The 12,946-nt window shown below is 43.1% G+C and overlaps 1 protein-coding gene across 2 annotated transcripts; it reads right to left on the minus strand.

The window, feature by feature from the left end:
- Positions 1–294: 294 nt before the first annotated feature.
- On the minus strand, positions 295–12,931 carry LOC115799274 (BCLAF1 and THRAP3 family member 3-like). 2 transcript variants are annotated; one of them, XM_030756345.1, is made up of 11 exons: positions 12,714–12,931; positions 11,248–11,291; positions 9,662–10,306; positions 8,517–9,326; positions 5,040–5,209; positions 4,022–4,142; positions 3,606–3,678; positions 3,371–3,507; positions 1,978–2,044; positions 1,781–1,880; positions 295–761 (listed from the first exon to the last, which is right to left on the minus strand). In XM_030756345.1, the coding sequence occupies exons 2-11, from the start codon at positions 11,280–11,282 to the stop codon at positions 748–750; spliced, it is 2,172 nt and encodes a 723-aa protein (XP_030612205.1). In that variant the 5' UTR covers positions 11,283–11,291; positions 12,714–12,931; the 3' UTR covers positions 295–747. The 2 variants fall into 2 exon arrangements, with proteins under 2 accessions (XP_030612205.1, XP_030612204.1); XM_030756344.1 differs by having other exon boundaries at positions 1,781–1,898.
- Between the last annotated feature and the right edge of the window lie 15 nt (positions 12,932–12,946).

Here is a 12,946-nt window from a genome sequence, read left to right on the forward strand (position 1 = left end):
TGTGCTGTGCAAAAGTCTCGAGCCATCTCTCATTTCTTCAAATTTTGCTACAGAAATGGGAAATAAATGCGACTTATTGAGTCAACTGCAAACACAGATGGAAATACAGTTTGTGCAGGAATCTGATGAGCTTTAAGGTCAATATTTGGTGTGACCTTTATTCTTTAACTCAGTCTGAACTCCGTGAAGCAGCTATCCTCTGATTTCTATAATTAGTCTTCAGGAATGGTTCTCCGGCTGCTTCTGCCTTTCTGTCAGGATGTAACTGGTTCTTTTAAATCAAGTGAGACACGATTTAAAAAGAAACATTTTATTTGTTGAGCAACACTCAGCGAGCAGCGTGAACGGTCACTCGTGTCGCAGCACTAAATTTTCTGTGTACAGAAACAGGGTGAAAAAAACCCCTGCAACATAAACATCTGTGTTCGTTACAATCAATCAATCTTTCAGGGAGCTCATCGTGGGTGGAGGACCTTCAGCGATCTCTTCATGAGCACGATCTCAGTCTTTCACAACACGATGAAAACATTTTGAAAGGGTTTCAAAGGAGAACATGAGGTGAGAAGAAGCAGAGGACCAACAGGTACTGCACAAATCAGTGTTTCGCATCTTTCAGTCTGCTCCTCCGCCTGCAAAAGCACCGCCAGAGCAGAGACTTCTTCACAATCGACACGTCAACATGGACGTAGGTCGGCCCGAGAACGGCCGGTTTGATGAATCTGAATGGAAACCCTTCAGGGAGCCCGATCACCAGTTTGGACCTATGGAAGGTGCAGATGGAGACAGAAAGAGATGAGGTCAGAAAAAAGAATCCAGGCTAACAGGTGCGTGAAGAATCAATGATGAAATAGGATTTAACTGGTGGAAATGTGGAGAGAAGAGGAGAGAAGATTGGATTGGACGAAATCCAGGAGGCTGATCTGTGTGGGAGGGCGGGGAAACCACCTTAGATTAAAATGTGTCAGCGGGGCAAAGTTCAGAGGGAACAGTCCAGAGAGCAGCAGCAGCAGGACCGTTACACAACGAGGACAAACACAGAATAGACACTAAATGTGTCAGCCAGCCTCAGACGGCAGCTGCAGCTCTAAAGGTGGAAGCACGGCGAGCCTCAGCCGGTGACGTCTGCCTCTGAGCAGCTTCACAAACAAACCAGGTTCAGCTGGAGGCAATTCACAGTTCCAATAATGACTGACAGGTGGCGCTAAAGAGGCAATAACTTCAAACTCTGTAACCTGTAATTCTGTGTGTTTAAAAAACACAAAAAGTAATCTACTTCAACAGTTAGATGGAAACCGGCTGGATAATGTACAGGTGTCAGTGAGAACAGCGCACGCACACACACACACACACACACACACACACACACACACACATTAAACTGGGGTTCTGGTACGAAGTAAAAAGATGATCTTTTTAAAATCTTGGTGATGAGGTGACTGTTTAGAGGATCCGATTCTTGAACATAAAGAAAACATTTTTATAATAATATTATTATTTACTGGTCCTGTCCACCAATTGATGAGTGGGTGTAGTTAAAAACACAGAAATGATCGTCAGATATCTTTAAACCCTGAGAATATTTCAGCAAAGTCAGGAGGAGTCACGGCACTCCTCACATTCATATTTTACCCCACATTTTTATGAAAAAGCTGCAGTGAAGATGCCAACAGCCCCACACACACACACACACACACACACACTCTGAGTGGATGCAGTGAAACAGAGGTCCTCAAACGCTGCACAACATTTTGTTCTCTTGGCCGTCTTTTTAAAAATTTACCTGCGGAGCCGTTGCGGAAGTTCTGTTTCCGATTATCGAAGCGGTTGTTCCTGCGCTGGGCGCCTGTGTTCACCCTGCTCAAAGCCCCCCTCCTCGGTCCCTGGACAACAGAAAAAGACTGACAAGTCACTTCAGGAAGTCTTCATCACACGACTAAAGCAGGTGAGACTCGCCGTAACCCGACTCTGGATGCTCACCATGTTTCCTTCTCGCCTCCTCTGGTCCATCTGAGACATCTTGCCAGTGTACACCACATCTGGATCACTGACACACACACACACACACACACACACACACACACACACACACACACACACACACACAAATTAAATAACTTACATTTTACTTCACTTATTAAAGTCTTTAGCACCACATTGATGTAATTATTTTAGCACAGCATCCATCCATCCATTCGCTTCCGCACATCCTGTTAAGGGTCGCGGCTGTCATAGGGCGAGAGGCAGGGTACACCCTGAACAGGTCACCAGCCTGTTGCAGGGCCAACACAGAGGGACAGACGACCTTTCACACTCACATTCACGCTCTCATTCACACCTATGGGCAATTTAGATTAGCCAATTAACCTAACCCCAGTAAGTGCATGTCTTTGGCATGTGGGAGGAAACCGGAGTACCCGGAGGAAACCCACGCAAGCACGGGGAGAACATGCAAACTCCACACAGAGAGAATCGAACCCAGGCCCTCCAGATGGTATTCTAACTGTGAGGCAGCAGTGCTAACCACTACGCCACCGTGCTGCCCTTTTAGAATGTAAGTGAAAAACATTTTATTCAAGCAGGACGTCTGGAAGCAAACAAGTAACACAAAAGGTAGACCGAAGTTTTAAAAACATGTATTGTGTTTTCTTTCAGATACAGGGTGGAGCTACCCAACATTACCCCAGTGGAGTCGGGATGATTCAGGAAAACCACAAAAAAGAATCCTACATGACAAGGAGAGGAGGGGCCATCCTCTGTTACTCACCTGAAGCAGGTAAAACTCTTCTGAACAGCACAAAGAAGCTTCATAATCACAGTCTGCTTCAGCGGGAGCTCCCTGCCTCTTTCTGTGTGGCACAGACGGTCCAAGAAGTTTGTGCTTCAGCTGAGTTTATTTTAATCAGCATGTTTGGCACTAATTAGCAGATATCTGCTGCACCTATATAGTTTCTGGGTGGAGCTTGGAGTGATAACTTACTGCTCCACCCTCCTGGGGATCTGCTGGGAGCTAGAACCCGTAACACTGAGCTCACCGAGAACGAGAACTTGTGTTGGCAGGAGACGAGGCAGCTCATTTTTATTGCTCTGTTGTCTATTCAATTCAGTTTTTTGATATCATGCCAATTCACAAAAGTTGCTGCAAGGCACTTTATACTGACCTACAATATTAGAAAGTAACCCCAATCATCACACAAGCCTCTATGATTCAAACATCTGCACCTTAAACAGGACATTACATAATAATTAATCTAAGAAAGCATGTGTGCGCCCCCTTTGGTCACTGTACATAATGCACACCGCCAAAAACATCGAAATCGGGAAGAAACGCTGCAAAGTACCTGATGAGAAAACTTAAGTTGTTAAGACCCACCTGACTGGCCCCAGGTGGTGCTGTGTCATGGTATTCCCAGGTATTGTAACTTTGACCCCTTCCAGTTTCTCCTGTCGCCTCCTCTCCAGGTCATGCCTCAGGTCTCCTGGGCCTCGTACCGGCTGCTGCCTCAAGCCCTGACGTCACAATATCAGAAGGATCCATGAAACAATCATAACCAGACCTCAACCACCTCCAATAATGAGTGTATTTGTTTTTATTGGGGGGGGGGTACCTGTGTTGGTCCCAGTCTAGAGAACAGAGGTTTGTCGTCATTTAGCAGTGAGTCCATATCCAAACTGAAACCTCTGCAGGTGAGAAAAGGAGGAGAAAACTGAGAAGAGCTTTTTAGTGTTTTTAAGCAACCTGTGAAATAAAATGAAGATATTTCTGAAACAGGCTGAGCTGTAACTTATGCACTATTTTCACCACCATCTTAAATCTACGTGACCTGGGGCGCCTGGGTGGCTTAGTGGTGAAGCCGGCGACCACATACATATGCCGCGGTGCGGGTTTGCGTCCCAGCCTGTCGCCAATTTGCGCGCGTCTTCCCCTGTATCTTTCCCCCATTTCCTGTCTCTCTCCACTGCTAACAAAAGCCGCTGTGGCCAAAAACGCAAAAAAAAAAAAAAAAAAATCTACGTGACCTACCGGTCTGTGTCAAATCCGTCGTCCAGCGTCAGCTCCTCCATCTCGTCTTCAGAGTATCCGCCTTTTTGTGGAGCTGAGAAGCGTTCATTCAGGGTGACTCCATCACCTCTGAAATACTGCTCTGTAAATGCAGACAAAACACACTTAAAACACATCATTAGACGGCTTTTGAAGGAAGGAGTGTAAATAAGCTGCACAGTAGACATACCATAAATATAACAATTTAAATAGAATATAGTATCAAGTAGCATATCACAGCATTAATCTTCACAACAAGGTGAGAAACAACAAAATCACAGCTGATGAGTTACTGGAAAAGAACGTGTGTGTTGGTCTGATGTTTTGTGCCTACAGGACCCAGATGATGACGTTAATTGGCGACAGCGAAGGGCAGAAGAAGGAACTGATAAGCGTGCTACACGTCTCCCGCCTTACAAAGCAACATCTTACATATTTCAATAACTGTGTAACAGGGTTGTCGAACCCTGTGTATAAAAAGTGGACTGAGATAGAGAGCGGTGTCAGACTTGCGTCAAGCTGCACCGACTGACTGTATTAGGCACCTTCGACAATTCTGAACCAGAGTACTCTGTAACCTGTGTGTGACCTGTGTGTGTGTATTAAACATCTCCTTGATTGTGATCCAGCGTCTGACTAGTGAATTTTTCCTGATTAGCGAACACGCAGAGACTCAGGGTGATTCAGGAAGTACGGTTTGTCCCTTCACTTTTCTCCATTTTTACTTACAGTTCATGTTCGGCTGTTTTTGTTCCTTAGACCGATTATCTTCTATGTGGCTATGACACCAATGAAGCACGAAAACCACCCAAAAACTCACCAGCATGTTCATCTGATTGATAAACTGCATATTTTTGGCGTGCCACATCGTGTTGCCCGATGCCTTCTTAAAGCAGCCGGCCCACAGGTATTCATAGACTGATTTTATCAATTGTTTTTTACATTTCTTGCTGTTCTTCCAGAAGATACCAGCCGATGCTGTGCACAGCGGAGTGCTAACCTTTGACGAGGTGCACGAGTGTGATGATCTCCTGGGCAAACGTCCCGGTGTGCATGGCAGTCTCCCGGTATGTGCCGGAGTGCTCCAGCATGGGCAGGAAGTCCAGGCGCTGGCGACCAACATTGACCAGGTCTAAAGAGAGCTGCCTGTCTGAGGAATAACACAGTTGGCTGCAGAGGAGGAAGACAAGGAGGAAGATTAATGCCAACACAATAATTAAAGATTAGCCTTTTAATGAATAAAGAGCACAGGTGATAAAGGATTTAAGCCTTTATGAGAGGGAATCAGGAGATTGTTTAGCACTGCATAACGCACAGAAACTGTGCTTAACCACTGCCACTAAAGTGCCCCCCCCCATTCACTTGAGTCTTAAAAGATGGGCTTTAACCCTCTAACACCGCGCGATCACCCTGAAGCACCTATTACCTGCCCTTACTAACCGTGAACAGCTGATCAACATGGAGCGTATCACCGCTGAGACGTCAGATCAAACGTACTTTGAATTACCGTAATTACGCGACCGTTTGCCCAATGGAAAACAGTTTCTGAAAGCTGAGAAACTGCTTCACATCCAACATAGGGTTATTACGGTAAGTCCGTGAATGGTGACACTTTTGAAGTACATTCTGTTGCCGGCGACAGGTTCAGTATTAAAGGGTTAAATGTGCACTTATGTCCCATCGCCCTGAAGTATAAAAGAAAGTCCTTACCTTACCCAACAAACTTACCTTCAATGAGTCCCACAAATCACAACTAGTTACTAAAACCTTTTTTGTTGTTCTTGAATGAAAAGGTGGTTTCACACTTAAACACACAGAGAATCACACTAATTTTAATCACTTTAACGAACGTTTAAAAAGGCTTAAAGGGAAAGCCAGAGAAGCCCAATATAAACCTTTTTTTTTTAAGCTGCAGGTGAGTTAAAGTTTGGGGAAAGTTCACACTTCTTTTCTCATGAAATCTTCGGCTTAGTTCAGATATCTGAGCCACTTGTTGTCCTTTGGACAACTGTCTCCAGTCCTGTGACGCCTCGAGAGGAAATGTCCATTTATACATTTATTTTGAATTCATCCTCCTCCTGATGTTTGCTTCATTTAGAAACTCCTCTTCAAACTACTGTTGAAGGACAAAGTTCATGATTAATGGCTCTCGGTCACAGATCTGATTATGCTCGAAGGTTTCCATTTATCCATATTAGCAACATTTCTACTGATGGAGTCGATTTCTCCTTTCATCAGTAGTGATTATTGATTTGTTCTTCTGAAAGCACTGAGGCCTCCAACGGTCTGCTGCCAACATTAAAGCTCATGTTCATGGATTTCTCCTTTTCTCAAACTGAGGACAGCAACACTTCCATTTTCTTCTCTTCATTGCTTTAAAAATGCTGCAGCTCACTGATCCATGTTTATAGCTTCATCTTCTCCTTTTTAAAGTATTGATGCCCTTTTCCCATTGATCTTCACTGACGAGTATGTTGAATCCATTATTTTAGATGTTTGATGTTTATGTTGCTTCTTTAAACAAACTGATTTCATGCTAAGTGTTTTTATGAACATATGTTTTGGCTGTGAAGCTGAAATCTTTGTGATTGCTTGTAATTGCAATGACTGTCTTTACTACGATGACACCTTCTGTTTCTTCCTCCATCCACTGGATTCCTGCGACTGGGTGTACAACCCAAGGACTTCCTCGTGTCTTTACTTGGAAAATTCCCTCCATTTGCATCCCTGGCATGCTGGGCATCCTCTTCCAATAAAACTGTGCTTATTTAAACACTGATTTTCCACAAACAACATTCACAGCACTGGTTTTACTGTCTCCACTTCTTCCTGTAACCGATTGGCATGCACAGGTTTGTCATAGATTTCTAGAAAACATCTTGGCATGTGGCCCAGCAGCGTCTGCCAAGCCCTCTCATCTTCCTGTTAAAGGGCTCGTTTTAATATATTCCAAACATTTTCTCCTTCATCGCAGGGCCTTTAGATCCCTTTCTCCTTTTACTTCCTTTATTGAACTTCCTTCTTCTCTGGCATTCAGAAAAAGTAGGTCTCACTGGTTTATCACAACACAAGTTGGTTAAGAGGCTTCCACATGTGAGTTTTTTAAGAGCACCTTCGGTTACTGCCAGCTTTGTCTGACTTCCCTTTTAAAACGAGCAAAGGGAACAGATACTTCCTCTCTTAGCTGTATGACTGTCTCCTCAAATGTATCTGACAGTCATAGCATCAAATAGGATGTGGTTCAACAACTAAAAATAAAATAAAGTAAAAAAAAAAACTGCAGTACTTGTTCCATATAGCACAGAGGGAACTTTGTCAAATTATGTTGTTCAACTGCGTACAAAAGCCTCAGTCGAATGAGGACAGTTTTGCATTTCCAAGCAGCTCCGAAAGAACAGAAGCAAAAACTCTCCTCTATGTCATCAGCACACCAAAGACAGCACATTACTGAGTGATGAGAGGTAGTGCGGTGGTGTCTGGAGTGTGGCCATCCCTGTTTTTTATTTTAGAAATCCCGGTCCACATGAGTTTAATATTATCCGAGATATTTCTGGTTTCTCCTAACAATGGCTCTGTAAATGGAGGTTTCTGTAGCAAACACCTTTTCTTTGGGTCACACTTTATAGTTTGACGCCTTCTGAGATCCTCGTAAAAAACTTGCTGTCCACAGGAGACAGACCTGCTAACTGAATCCTGACAACAATATCCTCTTGCCTCTTGTATCCCACATTCAGCTTTCCAAGTCCCTCAATCAGTGAAACCAAATGTCGTAGCTTTTCTATAAAGACGTCTCTAAAACCACTCTGAAGTATAACATCCTCCAGAGTTAGGGGTAGGAATTGCACCTTTCCATCCTCAACAGTGGTAAATGAGGATTCAGTTATCTCCGTGACCAAATAACAGGCCTCGAGTTTCATCTGTAAAATTGACTCAACTCCTTTATTTGTGCAACTGGAACTTGAATTCAATGAGGCAACAAGTTTCTTCCAGTTGAATTCTGTTTTCTGAAAGGACAAATGAAGGATCATCTTTGACAACATGGTTCCTAAAATGAAGGTCAAATTCTGTTAGGGAACAATATCGTCATGAAGTAGGAACTTCGTTTTCCTTGGGGTGTTCTGCAGTTCACAAGTATTCATGGGAGTGCCTTTGATTTTAGATGAACACAGATTCCTTGGAGAAGCTTCTTTGAAACATCCCAGTCGTGTGAAGTAACAGCACATATGATTTGGCAGATACCTTTAATTCCCCATAGGGGAACACATTTCCAGTACGGGTTCTGAGTCTGCCAGTATTCAATTTCAGCCAAAATCAATTTTAGTATCAGATGACAAAAGTCTGTCCTTTTTTTTCTCCAATGCCAGTCTTCACGGCATGCAGCAGCTTCTTAGGTTTTTTATATTTTCTCCACAAGTTAAGGAAAAGAAAGTGTGAACTTTCACCCTCACCTTTGATAACTTCATTAAAAATACTCTACCTGCTCTGGTTTACGGGTCGACTCATGTCCACCTTGATGGTTAGCGTTTCCTCCGTTAAAACTGTCATATTATTGGTTTTCTGATCACTCCATCCACGCTGCCTCTGACGGGGCATTTTTGGGTCCAAGTCATCCCTCCCAAGGGGCCGTTCCAGACTTCTTGGCTGGGCCTGTTCCCACTGCTGAAGTTTGCCTTTTTCTGCCAAACTGGGGTCATCTTCAATGACATCTTCATAATCTTCCCTGAAGCGTCGGTACCCTTGTCTTTGCTCTTCTTGAGGAAGATCTTGGTATCCCTGGGAGGCCTGCTGTAAGCGTGGGTGATTCCTTGGCTTCCCAGGTCGTCCACGTTGGCTTGGGTTGTACCTCCTCTTCGCTGGGTGAGTGCCACCTCTCCCCCTGTGGTTCACTGGGCCACTTTGATTACCATATCTTGCAACACTTGGTTTGTCCTGTGGCACAGGACTTCTCCTAGTTTCATAATAGTTGGATTCTCCCAAATTATCTTGATAAAGGTGTTCTTGTGGCTCTTCTCTATCATCCAACCTGCTGCCTGACTTCCTGAAAAGCTCCTGAGAGGAGCCCCCTGGACGAGGACTCCTCTGTCGATCAAATTCAGGATCAAGTTCCCGACATTCAGCAAACCTTTCCCACTGTGGCAGCTCTCTACCGTGATCATGTTCAATGACGAGCGGCCCCGAGTGCCAACTGTCTCCCAGGGGTTGGTCCCCCCGAGTGCCTCCACCAAACCCATCTGTGGGTGCTTCCATTGAGTAACCCTGTTTCCCAAAGTCCTCCTCATTCCTGTACCTGTGATGGCATAAGAGGAGGTGGTTCAACATCTTCACTTGTAAATTTAGACTTGAAATTACTGCTGGATTTATCTTCTAATGATTACATATTGACTGATTTACGTATTACCACTGTTAACATGAACAACTAATAGAGGTCAAAATAAGACAAGCAGAATTTTTCAGAAAGAAGGTAAGAAACTAGAAGCCATGCAATATTTGAACACTAGAGTACTGCATTAGTGAAATTACAGCATGAAGACAGAGGAAATTTGTGCTACGGAAAATTAGATGAGAATCTTCTACGTTCTTCATTTCCCGATAGTGCTGCAAAGCATTCAGCTTAAAATTTACCCAAGATGACTGGCGACATCCATTTCTCTTCTTTGCCTTTTAAAAGGGAGGCCCCTCTCATGATGTGGGTTCTCCCTCTGTCTGCCTCTGTTAGGACCTTGAGTGCTCCTCCTTCCTCTTTCCCTGTCTCCTCCAGCTCTTGGGTCATCTGACTTCAAACTGGGACTGAGATCTCTGAACCTCGCTCGATCCCTGCCCTGCTCCTCTCTCCTCCAGCCCATCCCTGACTCCTTCTGGTCTGAATGAGACCTCTGTGTTGGTGGCAATCTTTCCCTTGTGAAACTCAGAGACGACTGGGGCAACGGACCCTTGTTTTCAAACCTCTGGGAGTCTTCTCTAAACCCTCCTCTTCGTCTATCTCCATCAAATCCTCCATCACGCAGTGGGGAAAGGCTCCTGTCTTCATAGCGCAAATCATGAGAGGGCGATAACCTCCTGTGGTGAAACTCCTCCCGGTCTGGGTAAGGCTGACGCCCAAATCGACGGTCACCTGTGAACAGAGGGGATCTTCTCTGCTCTTCTGGGTACATGTCTTCTCTGAAGTTCTCCCTGATTTCACCAGAACCTTCCCGAAGGCGGTCCCTCCTGTCCATATCTGCGATTACTCTGTGGGGATCGAAGCCAGGCTCTTCCCATGGCAACCTCCTGTAAAAGTGAATATAGAAAAAAGGAAAAGAAAATCACATTAGCAACAGATAGTATGAGAATCAATAAATCAGCATCTAAAAAAAACACACAAAAAAAACAGATTTTTTCAAAACAAAACTTTACTTGAAAACACAAGCTACAACACCAGCAAGACAAGCCAATAGAAGCAAACACGGACATTCAAAAAAGAGGTGACAGGTTGTTACAGCAACTTCAAGCATAAAATCTAAAGCAGTCAGATATACTAATAGAATAGAATAGAATAGAATGCCTTTATTGTCATTATACAGGATGTACAATGAGATTGTCTAAGGTCTCACACCAAAATCAACTTTAAGTCTAGTTGAAAGTCAAAATGATGACCTCAGTGTAGCTGTTATATGGTCAGATTTCTTTTTATTTAACTAAAACTCTGCCAGGTAAAGTTAGTAAAGGTGCATTTCCAATGTTCCTGTGAGTAGAGCTTTACAGCTGAGTGGAAATAAAGAACAGGCCAGTTTTCCATCGTCCACTCAGGTAAAAAGCTCCTAAACTTTACAATATTTCTTAGATGATTAAAAAAAATTATTATGCTGTTGCTGTGACTCTGGAACGTCAGATTAGCAGATCATTCAGGTCTATGTTCTCACCAAAAATTTAAAAGAAATTTCCAGACTGTCAGCTTCAGCTCCAGTGGATCTTTCTTACCAGAGTTTAACAGTGGAAAGCTATGAGTGTCTATTATGCAACCTGGCAGTGTGTGTACACAAGAAAGGAAACAGGGGAATATATAACTGCATAAATGTGCTTCTTGCCAGGTTAAACAGCAGTGGCCCTAAAACTGACCCCTGAGGAAGGCCACGAGATAAAGCCAAGTCATTAAACACTACAGTCATACTCTAGAATGGATGCATGATACAAGCATGGTTAGAGAAATTAAAGGAGGACAGCATATTTACCTGTAATGTGGTGATCGAGACCGTGGTATTGACATTTTGTCAAGCTTTAAAGGAAAGAAGACTGGTTTTATTATGAGATTAAGAGTGTCGGCAAAACACAAAATTTCACAGTCAACACTACAGCAGGTGTTTAAGAGGGCAAATCTCAGCTTTTAAGAACTTATTTCTGGAAACAACTACATTTGTTTCAGTAAGAAAGTTTGAACAGGGCTTGAATTTCAGTGCAAATGTAATTTAAACCAGTTCAAGCAAATCTGGTTGTTACAATGAAAGAAATTCCCACACATGGTTACAACAACCTAATAAGGTTCAGCCTAAAGTCGCACTGGAGGAACAACCGGCCACAGGTGGACCAACACTGGAACCTCTCACTTTCCTTCTGCTGTTTCAGGTAAGGTGAAGAAAAAAAAAGAGGCCATTATAACACTGTGGAAATCTATAGTTAGGATGCAGACAAAAATCACTACAATCACCACCACCAGGGTTTTTAAATAAAATGTCTTCTACTAAAGGAAAGTCACCAGGCCTGTTTTTTTTATAAGTAAGATTTAATTTACTTGAGTTTAAAATACATTTTTGGTTTTCAAGTGGTTAGAATAAGAGGAAAATACACAAACTCTTTGCCTTTACTATTTGCAAAGCAGTCATGATTATGTATCTCAGCCCCAAATTTAAATTCAGATAAAAAGCAGAGTTATGATTTTACAAGAAATCCAAGACATTTGCTAATTCAACCTTCAGTAAATTGTCTTCGAATATTTTATCCTCGGTGAAACAGCTGAGTGTAAACTGAGAAGAGAGCCAACTTTAATCTGATCAAAACAGAGGCTGTGACCATGAAATTGTTTTGGTTTACATATTTGTATAGTAGAAACAAATCATCATAAATCCTGTAATTCAGAAAAACACCAGTTCAGCTGAGCAGAAATAATAAAGTCAGTCCTGCTACCACAGCTCTATCTCACATTACTCTGCATCATTATGTAGCTGCACAAGCTTAAGTTAACTTTGGTATCATTTCTATCTTAAATATCAGCAGAGCTGCAATGAATAATTCACCACATATTTATCAAAACAGAAAGTTAACTGGCACCCATTACAATAATTGATTACTCATTCAAGAAGCTTTAAGGTAGGATCTCAGACTGTATAAATGCCTGTAGATGTCACGGTACACGAATCTTTATACTTGATACAAAATTAGACATTTAATGAACTCACTGAGCACCCAGGACATCAGGATAAGAGGTGCTTTAATGAACCGATTAATCCAGCAAATATCATGAAACACAATGCCGCTTCCTCTGTAACGGGAAACAGACCAAAACTATGGTTTCTTAATGAGATTTGGGCCTCGAAGAGCATCCCAAAATAATGTTTACATTACAGTTCTTCACACCTTCCCTACACTAAACCAGGCTGTGTGGCTAACGCTGGTTAGCAGCTAATGCTACGCAGTTGCTTACCTTTGACCGCAACGCGCGTCGGGCCACCCCGCAGCTAACAACGCTAACTAAAACCAGGATAAACGCACCAAAATATGCCCAAAGAACAGATTAGAAGCTGAGACTATAACCTTATCTGCCGCTAAGTTTAACCGAAGGCCAGCTGCGTGCTGCGCTTTCCGTTAAACACTATAAATAAAGAGACTGTTTGCTCCCAAAGATCCGCCAAAAACAGGGGATCGTAACTTCCGCCA

Source organism: Archocentrus centrarchus, chromosome 20 (assembly GCF_007364275.1).
Source record: "Archocentrus centrarchus isolate MPI-CPG fArcCen1 chromosome 20, fArcCen1, whole genome shotgun sequence".
Taxonomy (NCBI): Eukaryota; Metazoa; Chordata; class Actinopteri; order Cichliformes; family Cichlidae; genus Archocentrus; species Archocentrus centrarchus.

Bases quoted from the DNA above. Each gene is read 5' to 3' on its own strand.
- LOC115799274 (XM_030756344.1), bottom strand. From the start codon at position 11,282: ATGTCAATACCACGGTCTCGATCACCACATTACAG. The intron at 3,679-4,021 runs GTAGGTCACGTA...TCTCACCTGCAG, and splicing joins GACGGATTTGACACAGACCG to AGGTTTCAGTTTGGATATGG. The intron at 2,045-3,370 runs GTGGGTCTTAAC...TGTGTGTGTCAG, and splicing joins CACCACCTGGGGCCAGTCAG to TGATCCAGATGTGGTGTACA.